Raw genomic sequence first — 27,677 nt, forward strand, 5'->3', positions numbered from 1 at the left:
CAAAATTAAAAAATAAACAGACTAAAGAAACGTGCCATGTATAGAAGAAACAAAGTATTAATATGTGTATATACAGAAAACCATAAATAATTATACGTATTTGTGTATATGTATTTATATTATTTCCTCTCTCTTACAAAACAAATATCCCAACAGAAAAATGGACAAAAGACATTAAAAGGTATTTCAGGGCAAAAAAATAATAAGTGTTATTAAACATTTGAAATGATGCTTAAACTTACAAATATTAATAAATCTAATGTAATTCAAATTAAATTCTGATAGCATTTTTTAAAGCATACTAGAACTGCAAAAATTAACAAGACTATTAATATGATTTTGGCAAGGATATATCTTTTAAGGGAACACCTTTTAAAATGTACATTGCCTTACACCTAACAAGTTAGAAATTTACTGTATAGAAATACCCCAGAGTAAGCACACAAAAATATTTTTTTTGCCAGGTAGCTTATGAAAGCTTTGTTTTTGCAGTAGTAAAAAATTAGGACCAACACAAGAATAGAGAGCATTCAGGATATTTGTAACTTTAAAAAAAAAAAAAAAGGAAGTTGCAAAATACTATTGCTAGTGTAATTCCATTTTGTTTTAAAAGACAAACCAACAATATATGTTGGCTTGTGTGTAAAATGAAACAGGAAAAAATGTGTATCAAACCTCTTAAAAATTGTTACCTTTAAGAGATGAAATTATGGAGAATTTTCACTTTCTGTGCAATCTATTTCTGCTAATGTCTTAACTATTTAACATGAATGATTCAGATGAAAGAAAAGGCAGTGACTTATTCATACAATTTCTGAGATGGTTTCTAATTTACTGTTAACACTAAAATAGAGAATCTGAGAAACAGATAAAGTCCCTAAGTAGTAAGGTGCTTTTTAAAAGAGTACTTGTCTTTAACAGATGCCTACAGAAATTAAAGGACATATTGTATGCTTCAATTTGTGGGTCGGTGTATAGACAACACATGATTGGCCATGAGTTGCTAAGTGAGTAAGTTGGGTAACCGGTATACGTGTTCTCTCCACTTTATGTTTGAAAACCCGATTTAAAAAAAAAAAAAAAAGCAAAAACAATGTCACCACAATTCTACAAAATAATACTAATATATTCTCAAACAACTAAATTAGCAGTTAAATATTTTTAAATGTTAATTAATAATCACCCTGCATTTTCTTAGTAATATTTTGCTTCTGAAATTTTATGGGATGTAATAATATCTCTTCATTTTAATAATATGCATTTTGATAAAATAAAAATTTCAGTTTTAGTATAGTCCATATGGGAATGTCAAATTTGGTAGAAAGCTACTGGTAAAGTTCTTACTTGGTATCAAAGGAGTAAGGTAATTTTTGTCATCACCAATTAAAAACTTTTACGAAATAAGACTGTTATAAAACAATTAAACCTTGCAAATACACTAGTCTCCAGGAAGACAGTCCTAGAGGAAATTCTGCTTATTAAAATTGCAATTTTAGTTTCCATTAAAAGGAGAATAAGACAACAGAAGATGGGTTGGCAAGACAAATTATTTCTTAATGTCAGTTGAGCTTATTTCAAATGAGATAACATATCTACACCAGGTTGGGTTTAGTACAATTTTGTCTCCTCAACTCATTTATCTAATTCAGTCATCTTGATTATAGCCTTATGGACTTCATTTTCAGAGAAAGAAATCTGTAACAAACAGCCCACACAACATGCTGATTACTGAACAGTTAATTCTAATTAACTTGGGCATGGCAAGAGAATTTTGATAAAGTCCTAGAATACAAATATATTCTGCTTATACTGGACTAACTTATATAAAGAAACCCACAGCATAGTCTCCAGACAAAACAAGAAAGTCAAAGAGATCCAATTTAAAGAAACAAATGAGAAAATTAAAATCACAAATAATTTATTCTTCCGTTAGAGTTGATACAGTTTTAAATAGCAACAAAGTACACAGTGGTGGAAAATTGGCACAGAACCGATAAGCATTTCAATCACAATAAGGCTGTCCATGCTTTATGTGTTTAAACTTGATGTCCATTTTCTATTGACCAAGTTGGAAAAAAACCTTTTCTGACCTTAAAACTCACTCTCCCCCACACCTCTCTCTCGCTCTCTCTCACTCTCTCCCCCCCACTTCTCATACGTACACACACACACATACACACACACACACACACACAGAAATTCCTTTTGATTACAGTATGTTGAGGACAGTATGTTTTGCTTATTCAAATTAATGGCACCCCTTCTGTTTTGTTTCCAGTTAGAAGTGGGAAAAACCAATTCAATTATAAAGAATACATCTTATTCCCTGGGCATAGGCAACTGTGATAAAAATAGCAACTTACCTTTGGGCTAGATGTTTTCAGAGTACACTTAAATAATTGTGGTTATAAACTTCTCAATGCATGATTTCCTGCTCAATGCAATATCCCTGACTTAAGCTAAAATTATCAGGCACAGGACAGTCTCAAATATGATTAAATATGCCATGCTAATAAACAAGGTCATCTAGAATGCAAACTCTATGCTTTTAATACAGATCATACTAAACCTCATCAATAAGCATTTCCCTAAACATCTGTTATATTAACCAACATAAAAAAGGGAAAAATTTAAATGTGTCCCTTTATAAATGGTATTATTTCCAGTTAGAAAGTTGAAATAAAGGTTTGTAAGTCTCCTAAACTCATCTATTATATAAACCAATTAACCTTCTAATGTTAAAAAATAAAATTACTGGATCAATGTTGACTTCTTTGATATCATTTATAAAATGCTGTGATATTACATACTAAGTTCCCTGATTACTCAAAGTAAAATTAACACTTCCATTTTCAGTTATTGCTATTTTAGGAGAGGATTACCATTTCATTTACATAAAACTGTTACCAAGATTCTTCAGATCCAACATGAATTCTTATTGCCTCACATTTCAAAACTGTATTATAAATGATCTTTATAAAAAGGTTTTAATCCACAAAACTGGAAAGCTTTAAAAAAACATCGTTTTACTCAAAACTGTATCACAGTGTTCTTGATTATCTAACAGATAAAACACATCTGAATTTCCTCTAAAAAGCATTAACAGTGGACATATGGTGTGCTTTGCCTTCTCCCTCACCTTTATCTTTATAGTACACCATTTTGAGACCAACACAACCAAGCATCCACCATGCTCCAATCCACATTAATAGAGGATCTATGATTCTGTCCAATGCGTTGTACCGCCTTGCATATTCACCACACGAAATAAACATAATATACAAAATATTGCTGCTGTAAAAAGTGTACATTTCCCTCTTCCCCTTACAAAAGAATCTGTGGAAAAGTATTAAATTCCCTTAACCTTCATAAACATACAAAGCTGTTCACACCTTTCAGTCTGTAACAGTCCATTTGAAACACAGTTCCGTAATCATTGCAAATTGGTTATGTTGTATTTTCTGTCCAATGTTGCCATCTAGAGTAGAAATGCGAAATTAAGAGTATATTTGAGCTACTAAAGCCTTTTACAACTAAGCCACAAAGACTGCTTACTGATGAAACAGCCACTTATCCACAAGGTTTTTCCAAAAACTAGATGGAATGGAAGGATCTCTTCACAAGGAGGTGTCCACAGTGCTGAGGTGACAATATGGCTGCTAATAGATACAGGCTATTGGAATGTAAGTACTTTTTCACTGCTGGTAATTTCCATACTGTCCCTAAAAGATAAATTTTAAAAGATAATTAGAAAACAGCTTGATCATAATAGTCTGGCACAGAAAATTACAAACAAATCTTAACACTGCCATACTACAAAAGCAACTGCCTCTACCACAAACAAAAATTATTATGTATTTAGGTAGACAGTATCTCTGAAATTTCTTCTGATATTACACTCAATTGCAAATGGATTTCAGAGTCTCTCAGCATAGAATAATATTACCTGTCACACAGTGGAAATTTTAAAGTTTGGTAAATTTTGTTGAATTAAATTGAGTAAAAATGAGTGAGAAGTTCTGGTTCTAAATCCTGGTGTGGTATATATATTAGTACATAAATTTTATGCTAGTATAAAAACATTGTGACTATTTAACTTATTATAACTACTAGTATAAGTTAACATGAAGGGTATTGGGATAAGTGGCAAGGATGGAAAGATAGCTAGAAGAAGATAAAGGGAAAAGAACCTTCTATCCATATTAAAGAATTAGGGTCCCTGAGGCCAACAAAGTGTCAGGAGAGGTATTCAGACAGGCAGCTGATACATTAAATCAAGGGAAATTTGTTTTGGTTTTGTTGCTTTTAATAAAGTAGACTTGACAACCTGTAACCTGACTGAATAGGAGAGAAATAGAGAGTACAGATATCAAAGAGGTGTGATAAAGTAGCAAAATTCTACAAAGGAGGGAAATGATGTCTAGTATACAACTGTTACGTTTCACTTTTGGAGAACAGAAGGAACATCTTCCCTCTAAAATAAGAAAAAGAGAACAGAAACATACTAGAAAACATATATAACAAAACTTTCTTAAATGTTTTTAAAATAGATGCTCATTAAAGCACCTATTCTCCAAAAATAGTACTCATTAGAAAGTACATAATCAGCTGTTTCCTTTGGTTAAATTTCCCTCTCTAAGTCACATTAACTTTATCAACAAAATATTCTAGAGTTGAAATACCTCTGTACCATAGGAAACAGTGCCCTAAAAGTTCACATTTCCATATAAGTAGATATACTTGAAAATCTACTGAATTCCACTACATATCTAATGGATTAAAGCACTATAAGTAGAATTAAGGTATTTAAAATATTACCATACTTTACAGTTATATTTAGCAAAATTTAAAGTCAATGCGCATCCTGAAATATTTGGTAGATAGAATATCAAATCTAGGATTTGCTTTAAAATACTCTGAAAGAAAAAAATTAGTCTGGGGGGGGTACATAAAACAACATCGGCAAAATGTTGATAATTCTGGAAGTTGGTTAGTAGGTACAAAGAAATCATATGATACTTCTCTTTTCTATAATACAAAGTTTAAAATAAGAAATATAAGTCAATGCACGGCATACAGGAGCTTATTATTAGGTTGGTGCAAAAGTAACTGCAGTTTAAAAGGTTAAAAATTGCAAAACTGCAATTACTTTTGCACCAATCTAATATATTCAATTGCTAGATGATCTAAATACTAAAGCTGAGTTTAAGTCCCAACTCTATTGTTAACTTTCTATTTGAGTCTAAAAAAGTTCTTTGAGACTCAGTTTCTTCACCTTTAAGGTGGGACTGTAACATCTCCATCTCTGAATCTCAATTTCCTTTCTGTTCATGGCTACATTAATTCCTACCCTCATTTGTTTGTTAGGACACTTAAATAAGAGAGAACATGAAAAAGGGCTTTTTAAAATTATAAATAAGTATAAATAAGCAAGTCTCAATGTTGAAGGGATATGCTCCTGTATGACGAAAATGAGTTGCATACATTACGAATAATGTGAAAGCAGAAGAGAGGTTAAAAACTGCTGTGCTATATAAATTATAATTCATCTACTACATTATGAATTACTTGAGGGTAGAGATTAAGTCTTATCCATCCTCATGCCCCAAGTAGTGAAGAGTGCCTCACACATAAGACTGCTTCAATAATGTATACCAAATATTATATTCAAGCAATTATAAACATTTATTGAGCAAATATTATATGCTCATCACCCTAATAAATTTGAAAACAAATAATTAAAGTACAATTACAGAAGTTCTACAAGAGTTCAGAAAGGAAAAGGTTAACACAGCTAAATTAATTAGAAAAACATTTCAGAGAATGTGGGAGCCTTAAGAGAATAGTAAAATTTAAATACAAAAGAAAAAGGGGCAATTCAAATAAAAGGAATAGCAAAAGCAAAGGCATAGAGGAAAAAAAATCACTAAGATTGCTTAGGGAAGTGGAGAATAAAAGATAACATACAATAATGAGGAGTAGGAGCTATTAATTATTTGGTAACACAGAGTTTGAAGTCTGGCTAGTATTAACAATAGCTAATTCTTAATATACCTCAATTAAATAAAACCTTACCATGTGTTGAACACTGTAAGTGCTTTGTGTCCATCTACAACTTAAACAGTAAATATTATCTCCATTTTATGTAGAAGAAATTGAGGCAGAGAATTTAAGTAAATTGACCCACACCTGATCACAATGCTAGGATCAAATCAAATCACTGGCAAGCCCCCAAAAGTATACCCTATATTTGCAACCATTAACAAATTCCAGGATCAAAAACCTGTGTTTTCTCTACACTGCAAAGGACCATGTTAAGGGAATAAGAGGACAAGTCAAGAAGACAATATTTGCAAAAGATACATCTGAGAAAGGATTATTATCCAAAATATACAAAGAACTCTTAAAACACAGTAAGAAAACATCCCAATTAAAAAATGGACCAAAGACCTCAACAGACACCTCACCAAGGAAGACAGAAAGATGGCAAACAAGCATACGAAAAGATGTCCACATCATATGTCATTAGGGAAATGCCAAATTAAAATGAGATACCACTGTCACCTATTAGAATGGCTAAAATCTTGAACACTGACAATACCAAATGCTAACGAGGATGTGGAGTGACAGAAACTCTCACTTATTGCTGGCGAGGATGCAGAATGGTTCAGCCATGAAAGACAAGTCTGGCTGTCTCTCACAAAATTTAACATACTCTTACCACATAATCCAGCAATCTTGCTAGATTTCAATGAGTTGAAAATGTATGCCCACACATATACCTGCACACAGAAGTTTATAGCAGTTTTAGTCCTAATTCCCAAAACTTGGAAGCAACAAAGATGTCTTTCAATAAATGAATGGATAAACAAACTGTGGTACATCCAGTAAGTGGAATGTTATTTAGCACTAAAAAAATCCACTATCAAGCCACATCAAGTGAGAAGTGTCTATCAAGTGAAAAGGCTACATACTACATGATTCCAAGTATATAATATTCTGAAAAAAGCAAATATGGAAACAGTAAAAAAAATCAGTTATTTCTAGGGGTTAGGGAGAAGAATAAATAGAGGGAACAGAGAGGATTTTTAGGGCAATGAAACTATTCTGTTCAGCATAGTACTAAAATGCATGCAAGGAAAATACCCAAGTCTAAGGGAAGAAACACCCAAAAGGATTAGCGGAAACAATACTTGGTGCACACACAGGAACCGGAAATAGTGTCTATTCCCATTACCCAGAGTGAAAAACCTCATAATTCAAGGGCATTGGGCTAAGTACTCAAAAGTGTCTACCTTTAATAGTGGGAATGTTTAGCCTAGGACTAAACACTGCTAACAAATTTTAAAAGCAATTCCCAAAAGATTAAGCTGTTTCTAAATTATTTAACTGCATCCCAAAACAAAGCTCAAGACTATTTCTAAAAATACAAATATATCCATCACCCAACAAAGTATAAGTAATATTCACAATGTCTGGCATCCAATCAAAGATTATGATGTATACAAAGGATGAGGAAAATATGACTGATGAGAAGGAAAAAAAGGCAGTCAATCAAAGCTAGATGCTAGAATTAACAGAAAATATATAAAAACAGTTACCATACCATGTTTCCCTGAAAATAAGACTGGGTCTTATATTACTTTTTGCTCCAAAAGATGCATTACGATGTCTTTTCAGGGAATATCTTATTTTTTCATGTACAACAATCTGTATTTATTCAAATACAGTCATGTCATCTTCTGGAACAGCGTCATAATGTACTAAATGCATCCATCTGGCTGACAATCTTAACTGGGGCTTATTTTCAGGGTAGGACTTATTCTCGAGGAAACACGGTACTTGTATTCTGTATGTTCAAGAATTTAGGCAGAGACATGGAAGATATAAAAAAAGACCTAACTCAAGCTTCTAAAGATCAAAAATATGTCTGTGATGAAAACTACCTGGAATTGAATTAAAAGCAGTTTAATAGAGAATGAACAAGATTAGTGAACTGCAAGATATAGCAACAGAAACTATCTAAAATAAAAGAAAATTCTTTAATGCATAGAGCATCACTATAGCACAACTTTAAGCAGACAAATATACATGTCATTGGAGTCTGGAGAGGACAGAAAAGGGAAAGAAACAGGAGAAATATTTAGTCAGAATTTTTCCAAATTTGATGAAAACTATAAAGCCACAAATCCCAGAAGCTACACAAATGCCATACATAAGAAAAATGAAATCTACACCAAGGCATGTCTAATCAAACTACTGAATACAATTTGAGTAAGGGAAATTTGTTTTCAGTTAAATAATTTGATAAAGGGAAAAAATCTTAAAAGCAGCCAGGAAAAAAAAAAAAAAGATACACTATCAAAGAAGATAAAAATGATAGCAGATGTCTCCTTGGAAAACAATGTGAGAAAACAATGGAGCCAGTTTTTAAGGGCTGAAAGGGAAAAAAAAAAAAAACTCAACCTAGGGCTATGCCAGTAGCTCAGGTGGTTGGTGCGTCGTGCTCCTAAAGCCAAGGTCGCTGGTTCAATTCCTACATGGGCCAGTGAGCTGCGCCCTCTACAGCTAAGATTATGAACAATGGCTCTCCCTAGAGCTGGGCTGCTGTGTGTATGTGCTGTTGCCGGCTACTGTTTGCTGCCAGGAGCGGCCAGAAGACATCATGAGCGGCTGGCGAAAGCTGCCGTAAGCAGCTGTGAGCCGCCAACCCACTAGTGGCAACACACTGCCTCAGCGGGGGGGGGGGGGGGGGGGGGGGGGGGGGGGGGGGCGCAAGGCTCATAATACAAGCATGTGCCAGGGAGCTGTGTCCTACACAACTAGACTGAAAAAAGAAGTGTGGGTGGGGGACGGGGGGTGGAACGGGAAAAAGAAAGGAAAGAAAAAAAAGTGATCAATATTAAAAATTATTAAAAAACAAAAAACCTCAACCTAGAATTCTATACCCATAAAAGAAAACCTTGACAAATTGGACGTCAAAATTTCAAAATTCCTCCCTTCAAAAGACACTGTTAAGAAAATTATAAAATAAGCCATACTTTATTTTAAAAAACAAAGAAAATATCTGCAATCTGCTAATCACAGAGTTGATAAAGAACTTTTATGTAGAACATATAACGATCTCAATATTCAACAGTGAAAAACTAAAGAACCAAATTTAAACAGGAGCAAAGAAGATTTGAAGTCCTTCCTGTTAAGATAATACATAGATGGAAAATACATGAGAAGATGGACAATATCATTAGTCCTTAGGGACATGCAAATTAAAAGCACAATGAAACATCACTATGTATATATTAGAATAGGTACAATAGAAAGACTGATTATAATATACCAAGTGTTGGCAAGGATGGGGAAAACTGAAACTCTCAACAGTGGTAGTGGGAATGTAAAATGGTATAGTCAAGTTGGAAAACAATACAGCAGCTTAACAAATTAAACATACACCTACCCTATGGTCCAGTCTTTCTACTCCTACGTATTTATCCAAGAAAAACGAAAGCATGTATCTACAGATTTATACATGAATGTTCACAATACTTTAAAATGTAAAAGCCCCAAACTGGAAACCCAAACTTTATCTATTTCTAGGTCAAAGGATAAACAAATAGTGGTATATCCATATAACAATAGAACACTGTTCAGCAGTTAACTGAACTATTGATACATTAACTGAATTATTGATACATTCAGTAAGAATAAACATGAAAATAATTATGCTGACTTAAAGTCAAAAAAGAGAACATACTACATGATTCCATTTATATAAAATTCTGAAAATGTTAACTAATCTATAGTGCAAGGAAGTAGATTAGTGGTTGTCTACGGAAGGTTTAGTGGTGAGGGGAAGAATTTCAAAGGGCACAGGAAAACTTCTGAGAATGATGGAATTTCATTATTTTGACTTTGATGAGGGCTTCACAAGTATATACACGTCAAAATATACAAAATTGTACACTTTTAAAATAGGTGGTTTACTGTATGTCAACTTTAATAAAGCTGTTTAAATATATTAAGAAGGATAGGGAAATAGAGCGAGGCAGTGGAGGATGTTATTATGTTAAACAGTAAAGGACTCAATTATATATGATATGCTAACATTTCAGAGCAGAGATTTTAAGAAAGTGAGGAAGCAAGCACTGCAGGTACAAGGGAAGGAATTTCAAAAGGAGGGAGCAGTAAATATGAAGGTACTGAGGTACAAACAAGCTTGCATGCATGCCAGTGTGACTGAAACAGAGTGAATGAGGGCACTGAATAGTTGGGATATAAACAGAGAGACGAGGTGGTGGGGTAGAAGGTGGGGACACAATTGTAGGCCATTATAAGGTCTGGCTTTCACTCTGAGTGAGACTGAAGCCACCACAGGGTTTCGTGCAGAGAGGTGGCATGATATGACCAACGTTTTTAAAAGATCATTCTGGATCCTATGTGGAGCATATCCTGTAAAGAAGCCAGGATAAAAGCAGGAAGACCAGGGAGCATACTGCTGTACCAGTCCCGATGAGTGACAGGTGTGACTTTGATTAGGGTAAGAGCAGGAGGTTGTAAAAAATGGCTAGATACCGGATATGTTTTGAAGATGATGAGATTTAATGGTTGATGAGATGTTTGATTTGCAAAAAGGAGGGCTGTCAAGGATGACTCAGGTTTTTAGCCTAAGGAACTACAAGAATCGAGCTGCTCTTTACTGAGATGGGAAAGACTGACAGAGAAACAGGAGTCTCCTAATAAGGCTTTCTCTCCCAATTTACCCCTTTTAATTCATCCTGCTATAAGATTCATCTGTATTAAAAGTTACTATTATAATTATATTACTGTTGGGTTTAAGAATCTGTATTGGTTTTCCATTGCCTTAACCATCTTGAAGAGATAAACTACTTTCCCTAAAATGAAGAAACCAATAGGTGTTTGGGGGATACAGGTAAGATCAAACATAAAACAATGTGGAAAGTAGCTAAAATGGTCCCCTCCTCATATCCTTTCCTAGTGGGGAAGCAGATGTGGCTGGCAATTACCCAAACTTCATGGATCATTATCTACAGTATAGTCCCAAATTCCTAAGAATGTTAGGGGGTGGAATATGATAATAAAAGTACAGTTGACACTTGAAAAATACGAAGGTTAGGGGCCCTGACCCTCCTGCACCATTGAAAATTGTATATAACTACAGTCAGCCCTCCACATAGGCAGATTTCCAACCGTGGAGTTCAATACAGGTTTGAACTGTGTGGGTCAACTGAACTGCAATCAACTGAAAAAAATCCATGTATAAGTAGACCTGAGCAGTTCAAATCCATGTTTTTCAAGGGTCAACTGTGTGTCATATATGTCATATACCATATTTACCAAGTGCCCTAATATGGCTTATAAGAGTCTTCCTAATCCAACCCCAAATGATCACTCTAGTCTTGCCTCTTCTTCCCCATGTTGCTGCTTTACTGGACCATACATCTCAACATCAGTCCTTTGTGAATACACTTACTTCTGACTAGAATACCCTTCCCTCTGTGTCTACTTGGCTAATAATACCTAGTCATCCTTGGGCCCTCACACTTCTGTAATACTTCCCAAGGAACATTTTCTCTAAATCTGGATTAGAAGCTCCCTTCCACAAAAATCTTGCCTTTCCTCATCCAAGTATTTCTCACACTATATATGTCACCTGCTTACGTGTCTGTATCCCATCTATACTTAAGTTCACAAAGACAGAGTCCATGTCTATCTTAGTTCCCAATATGCCCCAATCTTGGGTACTTAACACATAAATATTGTTCAAGAAACATTTCCTTAATCGTGTTAAATTTAGAGGATTTAGAAATACGTTGATCTAGAGAAAATGGTTAGTTTATGCTGCAACATGCTGAAGTTGAGTGAAATGGCAAGACACCCAAAGAGAAATGTTCTGTACACAGGTTGAAAAATGGAGCTAAAGCTGGGTTGCGGGATGAGCTAAGGATGCTGAAAATATTAAGACAGGATAAATATAGAGACTGAGAAAACACTGAGCCATCTATTAATATTTGGGTAAAAAGAAAGATACGCATAAAGGAATCGCTGGAAATGTTAAGAGGAACAAAATAGTACAGTAACATAAGAGACCATAAAGAATGAAAATAAGAACATGTGTCAAATGTTCAAGTGAAGTCAAAAAAGATGAAGACAGTTGCTCCACGAGTCACAGGGAGCATGTCTGTTTTACTCATACGGTGTCCAGCACCCAGAGAAAATTAATAAATATTTGTTGAATGAGGTAATTAATGACCAAAAAACCTCACTTACACTGGCCCTGGAACCCTACCTTACAAAAAATAACCTACTTTGGGTAGCTTAAATGGTGAACAGACCAGATTACCCTCACCAGAAAGTCATTAGACAAACCTACAATCAATCTAAAGAAATTGCTTACATAATAACTCATTTCCATTATAGAGTATGTATGAGAATATTCACAAAACAATGACTATGGCACAGATTATTAATTCTAAGAAGTTTCCTGTTGAAAAGAAAGAACTAAACTAAACACTAGATATAAGAGAATACAGTTGTCTTAGGATGAGGTACACCTGTATATACTGAAGGTAAAAGGAAAGATAACAGGGAAGAAAGATTAAGAGAAAAGATTACTTGAGAAAATGGATAATGTGTATGAAAGGAGGTAACAGAGACAGGTGGTAAGTATGAATTAAAAAAGAAGGAATATCACAGAGGTGAAAGAAGTATAGTGGATATGCTAAAGTGAAGAGAAGAGCTAATAATAGCACTGACAGATGGACTCCACATCTCAATAGGTCAATGCATAGTCTTCAGCAATAAAAAAGGAAGATCAGAGAAATTCGGGGCTTTTGAACAAGGAATGATGTTTGGAATAGCTAAGGGAAGTATACCCGGGGGTAAAGATGAGACAGGGAATTACTGACTATGAAATATGAATGAGTGATTGTGAATGAATGCTGGTACCTAGAGGTAAGACATGTTTTCTTATGTTATAGTAATTATGATCCACTGTGCTAGCATTCTACAAAAAAAGACTTAAAAGTAAATAGTTTTTTTTGTTGTTAACTCATATATTATGAACAGAAGGGAAAAATGAGCCTTCAAGTGAAAAATATTTAACCTAATCAAGAATGAACAAACAATGGGGGCAATCACAGAGTTGGCCGTATAAGTTACCTGGTCATATCCGTAAGGCCTCTGCTGTGGTGGCTGCGGTGGTCCAGGCTGTGTTGGTCTATACCCCCCATACTGCTGACCTTGTCCCTGTGGGTAGTTAGGATACTGAGGACCTGGACCACCCTGTGAAGGACCTGCAAAATAATTAACATAAACAAGAGCCCAGATAAAAATATAAGTTCCTAGAACTCTAGAAAGAATTTAAAACTAGGTGTTATACTTTTATATCTAAAATATAAAGGATGGTTCGGTATCGTGTTTTTCTCAAATGCTTTTTGAACTAAATTCCAAAGGTTACAGAAAGAGCACAAATATTGTAAGGATACCACCATGTACCAGATGCTTTGATTCAGTGTAACTACTATTATGCATCAGCCATTAAAAATTTGTATGTCAAAATGAGTAAAAGATTCAGAAGTTGTAAGGCAGGTTAACTCCGTATTATGAAAATTCATCTACCCTCTGTTAAGTTAACCACTATAACCAAGAAGTAAAAGAAAAGGCATGAAGCAAATTTAAATTAAAATATTGAAATGATTTCTGAATAAAGTTTGGGAATCTATGATATTTACTACTGTATGACTCTAGATTTATACTTGCAATCACCAAAAGAATGCTTTATGCTCTGCACCAACAAACTTATTATCACAATATTTTCACACAGAAACTAAAGACTTCAAAAGCCACAGGTTGCATGTGGAAAAACTTGACTCAAAAGTTACAATCTGTGTACCAATCACCTTTAATACTTAATCCATAAAAATGAATTATTTCAAATTTCAGAGATGGCAAAGGCCTAATTTGGCTTGCCAAACAAATACATTTATTTCATAAACTATATTATTGTCTATTATAAAGCATGTTTTACAAAGCATAAGCTGAAAAGCTTTGATACTTGTATTTTCTATCACAGCCTCAAACCTACCATAAAAAAAAATTGATTGCAGAGCAAAGTGCCAAAAGAGAACAATAAATTTTCAAGCTTAAATAAATTCCATCAGTCTAGTATTTTATTTAATGATTATACATTCAATTATCAAAACTCTAGAACAAAGTTTGGTAACTGAAGTCTATCAATAAGCAAAATAAGAATTTCTCCTTTAGGGTTCCTGATGTCTAACAAAACAACATTTAGCTACTTAAACCAAAAATACTTAATTTCTTTTATTCTCTTTCCACTGAAAATAGTATTTCTGTTAAATCAGTAAGTTTACCTGATTTAGTTACATATTTGTTTCTATGCAAATACAATAAAACCAGAATACTCTATTTATTCCAAGTACAAATATTCAATGGTCATTAAATGGAAATACAATTTGAGAAAAGCAAGAAAGTCTCTGTAAAACCAAGAAATCCATGGAATATTTTTAAAGTCATATCTGGAATTAGGGAACGAGAACTTATCATTTTGGGGACAATGCTTGACTCCCAATATCTAACTGAATTTCAATGCATATGTTGAAGGCACAAGAGAATTTTCAGCCAGATCTTGGTTCTTAGATTTGCTATTACAAGTAGAGAGAGGTGCCATGGTGATAGCACAGCTTAAATCAATGAACAAAACTAATACGGCATTACTGTTATAAGAAAGAGACATGTTAGCAAGAGATGATGTGATATTAATAAACAGCTACTTCAATTTCATTAAAACTGTTATTTTCCTATATCTAAAGTAGTTACAGTAGCCTGAAATTTAAGACTGAGGTATCAGGTCCTTATCATTTCCCATTCCTTATCCAATAAAGTTATTTAAAGTCAGATATCCAGCTAGTAGATATGATAGTGAGCATATAATAGGAAAATATAGCTAAAATTTCCCCAAACTCTGTAAGATACAGGGCTGCATTAAATATACCCCTGGGAATGTGTATGTTGATACTTAACTAGAGAATGACAAAAACATTTCTTTATGCATTCTGAATAGATCACATTTGTAGTTTAAAAATCAGTGTTACTTTTCACAGTAATAGTCATTAGTTTTCAAAACAAATTTGCTAAGTGGATTATGTAGATATGGTTTGTAATCAACCAATTCATCAATTTTCCAAGCACATACAAAAGTACTGGCTGGTCATGAATGCCAAATAGGTTTAAGAATTCATATTTCTTGTCTTTTATATGGCTACATGGCACACTTTGGTCAGTGAACCATCTCTAGTTTACTAGTTTCTTTTTAAACTGATTAATAGTTTATCTAAGAACATTTTAAATAAACACTCTAATAACAGACTAAGCTAAAATTGTGAATTTTCAGAAATGATCAACATCCACTTCCATATTTCAAAACATTAGTCATCAGGTTTTGGGGGGACAAAACTAAACTGCAGTAAGTTATTACCGTAGCCCTGCTGCTGTCCTGGGTAGCCCTGCTGCCCTGGGTACTGCTGTTGCTGGGGCGGATATCCCTGTTGAGGGGGTGGTCCTTGGTAAGCATCTTGCTGTTGGCCATACTGTGAATTTCCTACAGGATAATTGGAGAAGAGAAAAAAAAACTGAGAAGTTTGCTTAATTAAATTTTTCCTCTAAGATGCATAGCCAACAACACAAGAACAAAATAAAATGCCATATTGATTTTTAAAAGTTAACAAAACAAAGAAAAAACTCAAACCAAACAGAAGGATTTCGGCCAAACAAACTGCAGTTAAAGCCAATTTTGCAAGGTTGAACTGCAGCATTTTCAGCGTCTCTGCCATACGAGCATTACATTTACTGGAACATCACAGTCATAAGATCATGACTATGCTAAATAAAATAAAAAAGACAAAATTAAAGACAGCTACAAGAGCACACACTAGCTACACAAGATCAGCAAGCTGTTTCCTAAAGGTACTATACTTATATGTGAAATTATACATATGTAAACACACACAAGAAAAAAAATTGGGTTGATGGATTTATGTTCAAATAGAAAATTTCCACTGAGGAAAAAATTATTTTTAAATGTTTTAGTCTTTTTATTGTTGTTAGAAATGGAAAGTCATGGTTATACATTTTAAATATTTGTAAGGAAATGATTTTGATTGCTCTGGGCTCCCTCTAACTTTCAAGACAGCCAGCAAACTATTATTCTACAAGAGCTTTGCATGGGTAGAAGTTGTCTTATGCAAGAATTTTCATTCCTTTAGAAGGGGATATATATGTGTATGTGTGTGAAGGTATATAGATACCTCCTTCGTAGTAATGTTGTGAGGAATCCTCATAAGGCCTATCGTAGCCTTGTTCAGGATACGACGGTTGCTGATAACCGTAATCATTATGACCTACATCAATTCGACAAGAGACAGGAAGAAACGTTAATGGCCACTGAGTGAAAACCCTAAATATATTTAAACTTTCAGATAAAACTGAAAAAAAGAAAAAGAAATGGAAATACATAAAAAATAATTTCAATTGCATTAGCCAAATATTTACCAATGTGACTGTTTTCATATTGATAAAGTGCAAATTTTTTTAAAGCAAAAAACAATAGCTTTAGAAACATTACACTTAGAATTAAATCTGATAATCTTCATGAGGAGGAAAAAAAAACTTTATCTTCCATTTTTTTTAAAGAGAATGAAAGTATTTAGGCCTTTTACATGTAAATAACTTGAATCAAATTAGAATGAACAAAGGAAGCAATTATCATATTTTCTCAAACACCTGTTCAGCTGGTCGCCAATTCCACAGCATATGCTAAATAATGCAAAATATAAAAGAACTCCATAAGTTTTTTCCCCTGAAAAAAACTGAAACAAATTTTTCACACTCTATTTAATAAAATATATGTATCTCAAAATATTTTCAGATGTAAAAATATATTGCTTAATGCTACCATTCTAGAAGCCTTTAATATTTCTAGAGTAATATAAATATACACTTTCATAAAATTAATATTATGTGAAGTGCTAGAGTACACCTTTAGTTTTAAGACATGATAAATTTCAACTACAAGATGACTGGACTTTAATGAAAATCAATATTCTCATCCTTTTTAACTAAGTTGCACAAAGAAAATGCAGGAAACAACCTTTCAGGTAGCTACAATCTAAACTACATTTTAGAAGAAGAAATACATTATGAATAAATGCTATCGTTATACTCAGTGCTCTAATATTCCAATGGTCCCAAACCACCTCATAAATATCTACATTAAGGGTTGGCAAACTGTGGCCTGCAGTGTAAATATGGCCAGTGGCCTGTTTTTGTAAAGAAAGTTTTACTGAAACAGTCATGCCCACTCACATTTTCTATAGCTGTTTTCATACAAGAATTCAGTAGTTGAGACCAAGATCATATGGCACACAAAGACTCAAATATTTACTCTCTGGCCCTTTATAGAAAAAAGTTTGCCAACTCCTAATGTACATATTTATGGGCATAATATCTAAATATAGTAAGAAAATATTCAATGCTGTCTAAGAAAATTAATTATTGTTATGTTATAAATACTCTACGTAAATGTCAATGTCAAATATATTAATACACATTTGCAAAAATGATACCATTTAAATTTTTAAATCCCCTGCTGTAGTAAGATGAATTATTTATAGTAACCTTAAAATTCTGAAATTTACAAAAATTACATTTCTATCTATTTTAAATAAAAAGATCCTATTTATAACAATATAAATTTCACATTTCAGGAAATAATCAGACAAAAATATCAGTGTCAAATTCAACTCAATTACTTAAATCATATTTTAAAAATTAAACCATTTACATTTAGCAGACTTCGTAATATGTAAAATTTAACAACCTAGATTTCACCTTTTAAAAATACCTACATATATAAACTTACTGGTTTTTCATTTAAAAGAAAGTCTTAATACAATGTCTACATGTGAAAAAAAGCCCACCATCTGAATAATTCAGGACAAGAAAACCTAAGTAAAACAGGTTTTCTAACCGGAATTTTTCATACGTATCATTACTATCACTAACATTTATTGTATGCAAAATTCTATAGGTGTTTGCTCTGCCTCTACAGGCATAGACTACAGTGAAACCAGTGTCCTTATAGTGATGTACTTTTATGCTTTATACACTGATGAAAAATGGCAGGCAAAATGAGTTTTTAAATACACCAAATTAGATGTTCTTGCTAGCTTACATTAGTTTCTAGTCAATGGTCCCAACACTTTAGCTTTAAATTCTTAGTTTCCCCAAGTTTCTCTGTTAAGTGGTTTACCTTAAATACACCAAGAAACCTTACTATATAAATGAAGACTTTGGCAAATCCTTTCATAACAAATCATTTTGTAAAGTGACTAACCACCTCTAATTTATCAGTTTTACATGTTTGGATAGTTTTTTCCTTTACCATTGTATTATAAATTTTTCACACATACAGAAAATCTAAAAGGACTGACCTGTACAAGTGAAAGCCTACTTGGATGCTTGGATTGTTACTAAGTGTAGCAACATCTTTACTAACCACTTTTTCACAAGCCATCTTCCTACTAAAAATACATACCCCATTACACTAAATCACTAAAATTAAAATCTGGTTTCCAAATGCCTTTCCTATTCTACTAACAATATGTGCAACTATATTATGGATATAATTTAGCTTTCAAATTTTTCTCAAATGCAAATGTATGCAAAACATCATTTTTTAAGACGTATGCAACATTAAAATGATGAAACATGAGGAAAAAAACTCAAGAAATTCTTTGTATTTATACAGTGCATAAAAGTAAACCAATAGATGAACTTCACGGTATGTGAATCATCACAATAAAGCTGTTATTTTAGAAAAATAAATCAGAAACATTGGCATTGGTTCAAAAGAACAATTCCAAATATAAAAGGATCCTCTTTTATATAATAAAGGATTCCAATGACAGAACATGATTCCTGATGGTACTAATACAGAATATCTAAACAAAATATGCTTGGAAAGAGATTATGAACTAATACTATCATTAGTGCTTTAGATTACTAAAGTGTTCTAAGTTTAGAAGAAACATAGTGTTAGTTTCTTCATCCACATTAAAATGTTTTGAATAGCTGTCTACATCAATATTGGACGGGGATAGAAAATGGGAAAGTTAACAGTAGGAGAGATTACCATCAGGGTAATATTGCTGGTTCATGCCTTCTGGAGGACCTTGTCCGCCATGACTGTATTGGTCCCCATAATAGTCTTCCTGGCCTGAGTATTGCTGTGGTGGGCCTGAAAAACCACAACCAGTCAAGATGTAAACAATTTGTTCTCTAGGTCATCAAAGACTTTCAATTTGTTCTCTAGGTCATCAAAGACTTTCGTTCTAATCTGATGTTATGAGAGATTATTTCTCAGCTGTAGATTCCCCTCCCAGGCTTTGGCATTTCATATACTTTTAACTATACACACACACACACACACACACACACACACACACACACACACTTACACATAAACAGCCAACACCACACACCACATTTCACAAAAATTAATGTTAAGATTATACATGCAATATCAAACAATACCAACTCAAAAAAGAAAACACTAACTTATTATAAAGAGGGTCAAACTAGTAGAAAATTTTCTTTTTCTTTCGATATTAGAGCAGTTTGAAATAAATTGTTTCTAATCATATATTTAGTAACTTCTCAAAAGTAAAACAGTATTTTCTGCTGTAAATTAGCTTTTGATATAAAATTTTATGATGTAATCTTTTCCCAGAATAAAGAAAGCTGTATACCAGGAAGTTCCTATTCAATCCACAACCCTTTGTACCTACTATACTACCTTTTAGGGCATATATATATATGCCCTAAAAAATTTTACATATATATATATATATATACACACACACACACACACACACACACACACACACACACACACACACACACATATATAAATAAAATTTTAAAAAGAGAGAAACCCTGACTATGGCTAGTTCATTAAAATGTAAAGCCTTTCAACTACTCATTTATATTAAGCAGGACATTTTCCAAATGGAAGCTTACCCTGTTGAGGTGGTCTATAGGGAGGAATCTGTCTCTGACCCATCATATGATTGCCTTGGTTAACTTGACCCATCATTCCCATAGGAGGTTGCTGGCCTTGGTAATGCTGCCCACCTCCCTGCGGCATATTGTATTGTTGTGAAGGAGGCTGCTGATGCATCATTGGACCTGAAAATAGAAAAAACATTATGCACATGATTTTTTTTATATATAATTTTAACATCTTTAAAGAAATACAAAAATTTATCATATAATCCCCAAAATATATATCATTCATTGTAATAAAAATTGACTTCAAGTAATAAAAATAAATCTTTGAATTAAAGTCCACATGCCTAGAGTAATCTGCAAACAAGGGAAAACAACAGATCCATGATAGGTGATCTGAAATCCACCGGAGTATTCTAATAATTTTTTAAAAAACTAGATACAATATATGAACATCCTAAAAATATGCATTTTTCATTATGTACCATATATTTTATCTGTACAACCTTTCTAGAAAACAGAATCCTTATGCCACACAAAATACACCAAAACAAACCAAACTTCATAAAAATCACACAGCAAATCAGTCAAACAAAGAGAAAAATCTAATTTCTGGATATCGATTTTTTTTCCTTTTCAATGCCACTCATTATATAACGGTCGATAGGAAAACTGCACAAACACGTATAACTATATATAGACGTTTGCAGAACTTCCTAAACTTTCATTTTAGACAAAAGTTTAAAGGATGTTCTTTCTGTTTTCCAACTGTAAGATTTATAAACTAAAAAGGTCTTCCAGAAATCAAGGGCTGTAGTGCTTCTTAATAAGTTCTAACATACAGACAATCAAAAACACCTAGGCAGAGAACTATTAATATGCCATAGACTCCGAAATCAGAACTACGCAGTTTCCAAAGTAAGCAATACCTAAGTAGCCAAACTACCTCTGCTATAGCATCACATTGGCAACAGTAGAAATATATCACACGAAATAATCAACAATAGCCATAAAGTTCTGTGTTACCAGCTAACTATTAAACAGTTCCTCAAAGATTCACTCGGCCAAGATATGATATGCGGAGTTCATCATTATAACCATTACTGCCTCAGAAGTATGTATGAGTCATCTCCAGTTTACTATTTAAATAGCTACACACTCCCCTTTTACTTACTTGAGGACAGTTAAAGAAATACAAAAGGAAGGACTAGAATCTAGAAAAGTTTACAGGCAAAATTGCCCAGATGAGCCAAAGCTCATTCTTAAATAAAAAATTCAAACAAAAGACACTCACTTCTTTAAATATATCACTGACCTAAAATAGCAGCAACAACGTAAACAGAAAGAATTCAACTCTTCCAATTTGAAGCACTGTATTATCTATAGAAGTAATTTATCAGACCTCTTTTTCTTCTATTTACGTTCTACTGGTCTACTACTTTTCAAATTCCTTTTGCCTAATTTTATCACCAATATCTGCCTTCAAAGTTTCCTCTGGGATTTTTCTTTCAACAAGGAAACGAACTCTTAATAGTTGGGAGAAGGTGACTCAGTGGAGAGTGGAGGGGAAGAGAAGTTAACATTAAATGCACTTAACTGCCAGACATACTTTCAACATTTATTTCATGTAAACTATTAACAACTACCATAGGTAAGGATCCTATTTTTTAAGGTTTTACCCAAGGAATCCAAAGATCAAGATTATGTAGTCAATAGGTATCAACTGGGAATAAGACAAACCCAAGTCTGATTTCAAAGCACGTTTATTCCAGTGTTCTTCACTGTCTCTACTTATGCTATAGCAAATCTAGTAGTTCAGAAGCAAATTATCCAACAAAAAACTTTCCAAAACACTAACTAGTTTAACTAAAAATTAATTTTTAAAATACATTTTTTATGTAATGAAGTACTGAAAACTAGCATGTATAATTTAATAGACAGCATGATTGGGCATTTGTGTAAATGAAGGTGTCTTTCTTCTCCAACACTGATTAATGACCTCTTGTCTTAACAGAATATAACTATAAAACTAAGGCGTATAATATGCATTAGAACCAAAATTAAAAATAAAGGAAGAAAGCAAAAACATAATGGCCAGGGGGAAATCCAAAAGGATATAACAACAAAAAAATTCTAAGCTTTGCTCTAAAGTAGAGAAGTATTTCTAGCATAAGCCCTAGATGGAAAAGACCATGGCACTTGTGCTTTATCTTTTGGGACTATCAGCAGTTCCAATCCCAAAGAGTTCAATTACCACCCTTCCTTTATTCTTCGTCACTTCTCTCCCTCTGAGCATTCTCAGCATCATTCAGGATCAAGCTTAAACTCACAGAGAATGGAGGGGGATAGCAGTGTTAAACACAGTGCTTTTCATTTCATCTTTTTCCTTGAAGCTCTATCTATCAAAATAAAAATTATGACTTCAATTCTGACTGTTTAGGAAGCATATTGTTTTCTTTATGATAATGAAATATGCTACACTGGCAAATGTGTATTATCCCTTGAGATACCAATGAAAATCAGAGAGCTCAATCTCAAAAGGTTACCCCAAAATAGGTTCTAAAAACTTGTACTACAGTGAAGATTACAAATAAGTCTATTATAACATTTTCTACAAACAATAACATCACACATTACTATATGCTTAAAGGTTATTCTTCATCTTGTATATAAATAATTTTGATGCCAAGCTGCACACTACAAAGTGTGATATTACATATGCAAAGGTACCACTACTATCTTAATTATCTACAATGTTTTTGTAAAAGTGTTTTGAAAGGGCATATAACAAATGTTCATCATCACATTATTTCTTCCCATTTTGAGTTTTCAACTCTAACAGATATTCTATGGAAACATCGTATATCTGAAACACATGTAAAATATTCCCAAATCACCCTATTTCACATTACTGGAATTCTTTGCTCCAATGAGACAGTTAATACTTAGTTGTATCTTAGTTACTTAAGAAGAATTTTTTTAACTAATATTAAGTTTTAATTAATCTGTAAAGAATTGAGAATTATATAATTTTAAAAAATTCTATATACATATACGCATATATATTCACATTTTCAGATGCAAACCAATACACTAAAACTATAAATCGTATCATTAATCTATGAATTATTTTAAATAAAGGTTAAAAATGACAGTTAACAGTTAATGAGCACTTATTATGGGCCAGGCTTACTACACTAGAGCTTTATGTATTTATCCTCCCCAAACCCTATGAAACAGTATTATCAACTTGACATTACAGGTAAGAAAATTTAAGGCTTCAAATACATGGTGATGGAAGGAGAACTGACTCTGGGTGGTGAACACACACTGTGATTTATAGATGATGTATTACAGAATTGTACACCTGAAATCTATGTAACTTTTACTGACAATTGTCACCCCAATAAACTTTAATTAAAAAAAGAAAATTTAAGTCTTACAAGCATTAAGAATCTTACCTAAAGTTGCATAACTAGTAAATGGTGAGAACTATAAAACCATGGTCTTAAACACCATGTGCATCTCCTCTACAAAGTCACATCAGACTTCTCTAATGTATACCTCCCAGGAAAACAGTTCTATGTCATATTATCTCTATAATATAAAAATCCTAAAATATAAGAAATTCCTTCACCCCACCTATATCTATGTTTTAAGAATTAGATTATGAAACTGTGTAGATAATACCCTCCTCAAGCCTATTTTCTCATTCATATTTCATCATCTACTGCTCACATTTTACTACCTGTTCCTTAACCATTTAATCTCAAAGTAAACCATTTAATCTCAAAATTTACAGCTCTCACTTAAAGATATTACTAACAGTTTTATTCCAAGACAGAAAAATCTCTGTATTCCAGCAAACTCAATTAGCTAGCTCTCTACCTTTTAAATAGCCATTTAAAATGAATAGAACTCTTTACTTACCTAAAACATACAGCCGTCCTCATCAAGAGTTTTAAATAGTTCATAAAAAGACGTATAGATACAATACAATACCAAAGATAAAAGAACAGCCAAGTCATGAAGAAAACCCTAGAAGCTTAGTAAAGTCATGTTCTATAACTAGTACAAAATTAGTTGAGTTTCCAAGCAACCAATGAAAAAATAGAACCATGACAGATTTTAGATAATAAAAAGAGTAACAGTTCATTAACAGATACAAACTTTTTTGTAACATGAAAGTTTTAGAGAAATTCTCATGAATATTAAAAAGTATTAAAACATTAATAGTATAACTTTTGTTAATTGTCATTTCTTTCTTTAGTAACACAGACCATCCTTATATGTAGTTCCTTATATTAACCATTTTTTAAAGCTGTGACTTTCAACTGTGGGCAAGATTTTGTCCCCCTAAGGACATTTTAGCAAAGTCTGGAGATTATTTTGGTTGCCACAACTGGCTACTGCCACCTAGCGGGTACAGGACAGAAATACTGCGGAATATCTCACCTTGCACAGGACAAGCCCCCACAACAAATCACTCAGCTCATCATGGCAATAAGTGCCAAGTTAAGAAATCCTGTATCTCAAGGGCATAATTTTACATCATAGGCATCTCTACAAATTAGTTTGGGATTTAGATTATGTATGTAGCTTTCTGGTGATTTGAAAATTGGAAAAAGGATGTGTTGTGACTTAATGAATTCAGCAAAATAAAAGACTATACAATTTCTTAGAGTAAGACAACCTCTCATATAATTTCTACTATGTAATAAATAATAGTAATTCAAAAACGAAGTCACTGCTAAATATCTATTGTAGACTGAAAGGCACTCCAAATGCTCTAGGTTTATGTGGCACAAGTGACTATCTGCTGTGGAAGTAAATATCCTATCTTGCCCAAGGAGAAAGCCATGGAGATGGGCTACATTAGAACGTATAGCCTGGTTTCACTTAGCATGGAAGCTGAAAAGTTATGAACCATCTGACTCAAAAGAAATTATCCAGTCCAGAAAAAATTCTGAGGGAATGGACTACAAATAAGCATGACTTAAAATATTTGTTAAAATGTAATTCATAAAATTTACTCCTAGCGATTCTGGTTTAGCAGGCATAGGGTGGGACAGACAAATCTTATTTTAACAAGTACTCCAGATGATTCTGAGCCAGAGAATCCTAGAACCACACACTGACATAGAGTTCTAAGGGAAAAAATAACCAATTAATCTCTTTTACCATAAAACAAGCTAGATTACAGTTCATATAAAACATTTAAAATTGGAGGGCTGCTTCCCATAGGGAAGCACTTAGGATATTAGCTACAAAATGAACCCTAAGGGTTGTGTGTTACAAATATAACCAAAACTCACTGAACAATACACTTAATTTTTGTGCATTTCATTCAATATAAATGTTACCTGACGAAAAAAATAAAAATTAAAAAATGTTGAACTCTAATAATATGCAGACTAAATAAAGTATTATGGGTAAAGTATACAAATATCTGCAAATTACTCTGAAATGTATTTTGAAAAATAAGAGTCACTGATGAATGAGTAGATGGGCAGACGGATGGATAATAAACAAATTTAAGAAAATATTAACTGTAGAATACAAGTAGCAAATATACAAGTACAATTCCTTCAACTTTTCTGTATGTTTGAAACTTTACATAATAAAATATTGGGATAAAATTTTTAAATTAACCCTAGAAGAATATATAAAAACTTCTCAAAACTCTACAGTAAAAAAACAAACAATCCAACTAGAAAATGGGCAAAAGACATGAAGAGATATTTCAATGAAGAAGATACATAATGGTAAATAAGCACATGAAAAGATGTTTAGTATCAGTAGCCATTAGAGAAATATAAATTAAGACCACAAGGAGGTATCACTACACATTTTTAGAATGCCTAACATAAAAAAATATTGGCAATACCAAATGTTGACAAGGATTTGGAGAAAGGAGATCTTTCATACCTTGCTGGTGGGATTGATTGTAAAATGGTACAGCTACTTTGGTAAGTCAGTTTGGCAGTTTCTAAAAACACTAAATATATATTTACCATATGACCCAGCAATTGCACTCTTGGCTATTTATCCCAGAGAAATGAAAACTTACGTCCAAATAAAAACATGAGCATGTACACAATTATTCACAGCACCTTTATTTGTAAAAGCCAAAAACTGGAAACCAAAATGTCCCTCATAGGTGAACGGTTAAACAAACTGTAGTACATCCATACCATGGAATACTCCTCAGCAATGAAAAGGAATGACCCAATGATACAAGCAACAACTTAAGATATAAATTATGCTGAGTAAAAAAAGCCAATTTGACAAGGTCACATATTGTCTGATTCCATTTATATAACACTCTGAAAATGATAAAATTATACAAATGGAAAGAAGAGTAACAGTGCATGCCAGGGATTACAGATGGTTGAAGGGAGGACACAGGATCTCTGTATTACCTTTGCAACTTCCTATAAACCTATAATGATTTCAAAATAAAAAGTTTTAAAAAATGAAACTGAATTTATAACCTGTTGACTAGAAACGCATCTGGATTTTGTCTCCTAAACCCAAAAGGTTTTGGTATAACTGACAATCATCTGTTTTACCTGACAGTAACTGACAGTTCCTTTTTTGGTTCATTCATGAAATAACAGCTGATGGATGACAATACCATAGAGAAGGATACTAGTTTTCTAATTTGTTAAGGCCAGGAGGAAATCTAACTAATCTACCAGTCAACAAACAGGATAAAGAAATGATGAACACAGACACAGTTCCTGACTCCATAGAACTTAAGAGTCTAGGGAAAAATAATTAAACAGGTATTTACAAATAATTATGTAATTACAAGTATTCAAACTGCTGCTACAAAGAACCTAAGTAAAGGCTACTTAACTTTACATAAGTGAAGTAGACTGTACCTTGTCTATGGAGTAATGTAAAACTTACCAGAGCAAGATTATAGGTGATTTTTTATTTTATGCTCCATGTTTTCCCCATTTTCCAGATTTTTCATGTTAAATATTATTTTTATAACCAAAAAACGTCATCATTGGGGGAAAAAATTACAAACTTGAAAAACTCATCCAATGTGGCAATATTAATCAAATGTATGGACAAAACATCTGGTCTAAACTATAATGTAGCTGCACACCCCTAAAACCGTAACAAACAGAAACCTGCTATACTAGCAATATTAGGTAGATTTTCCAATTTAACAGTGAAGAGAGATGAGTGTACTGGTATACAATGTGCCTTCTTATAGCAGACTTAACAGTGTAAGTTAGCAGAACACTTTATTACTATTTTTAAACAATCAAAATGATAAATTGTAAATGTATCAGATATCTGTCCCTGGGATTAATTTCAGATTCCTAAATTACAATATGAGATATCTGTCCCTGGGATTAATTTCAGATTCTTAAATTACAATGACAAGATTTTCAGATGAGTTACTTTTATTCCCCTTAATTTCATTTTCAAAGTTGAGAAAGGGAAGCGAGGCTAAAAATCTACTTCAAAACGATCAGAATAAATGCATCTAGAATTTGACTTACAATGCTGTGTAGATACTACCACATCACCAGTTAGTTCCCAAATATGTCACC

At 33.0% G+C, this 27,677-nt stretch overlaps 1 protein-coding gene across 4 annotated transcripts in view; it reads right to left on the reverse strand.

Annotated features, from left to right (window-relative positions):
* Window positions 1-1,901: 1,901 nt before the first annotated feature.
* SS18 (SS18 subunit of BAF chromatin remodeling complex) overlaps window positions 1,902-27,677 on the reverse strand; it is a 63,558-nt gene continuing 37,782 nt past the window's right edge. For 2 of the 4 annotated variants that reach the window (XM_019741245.3, XM_074340210.2), the window contains 6 exons: window positions 20,116-20,283; window positions 19,229-19,333; window positions 16,344-16,436; window positions 15,515-15,637; window positions 13,177-13,310; window positions 1,902-3,722 (listed from right to left, as the gene is read on the reverse strand). In XM_019741245.3, the coding sequence (XP_019596804.1) occupies window positions 3,696-3,722; window positions 13,177-13,310; window positions 15,515-15,637; window positions 16,344-16,436; window positions 19,229-19,333; window positions 20,116-20,283 (650 nt within the window). In that variant the 3' untranslated portion in view covers window positions 1,902-3,695. The remainder of the gene's footprint in view (window positions 3,723-13,176; window positions 13,311-15,514; window positions 15,638-16,343; window positions 16,437-19,228; window positions 19,334-20,115; window positions 20,284-27,677) is intronic. The other 2 variants (XM_019741246.3, XM_074340211.2) reach the window with 1 other exon arrangement.

This window comes from Rhinolophus sinicus, chromosome 4 (genome assembly GCF_057876585.1).
Source record: "Rhinolophus sinicus isolate RSI-liver-muscle chromosome 4, RSI-T2T, whole genome shotgun sequence".
NCBI lineage: Eukaryota > Metazoa > Chordata > Mammalia > Chiroptera > Rhinolophidae > Rhinolophus > Rhinolophus sinicus.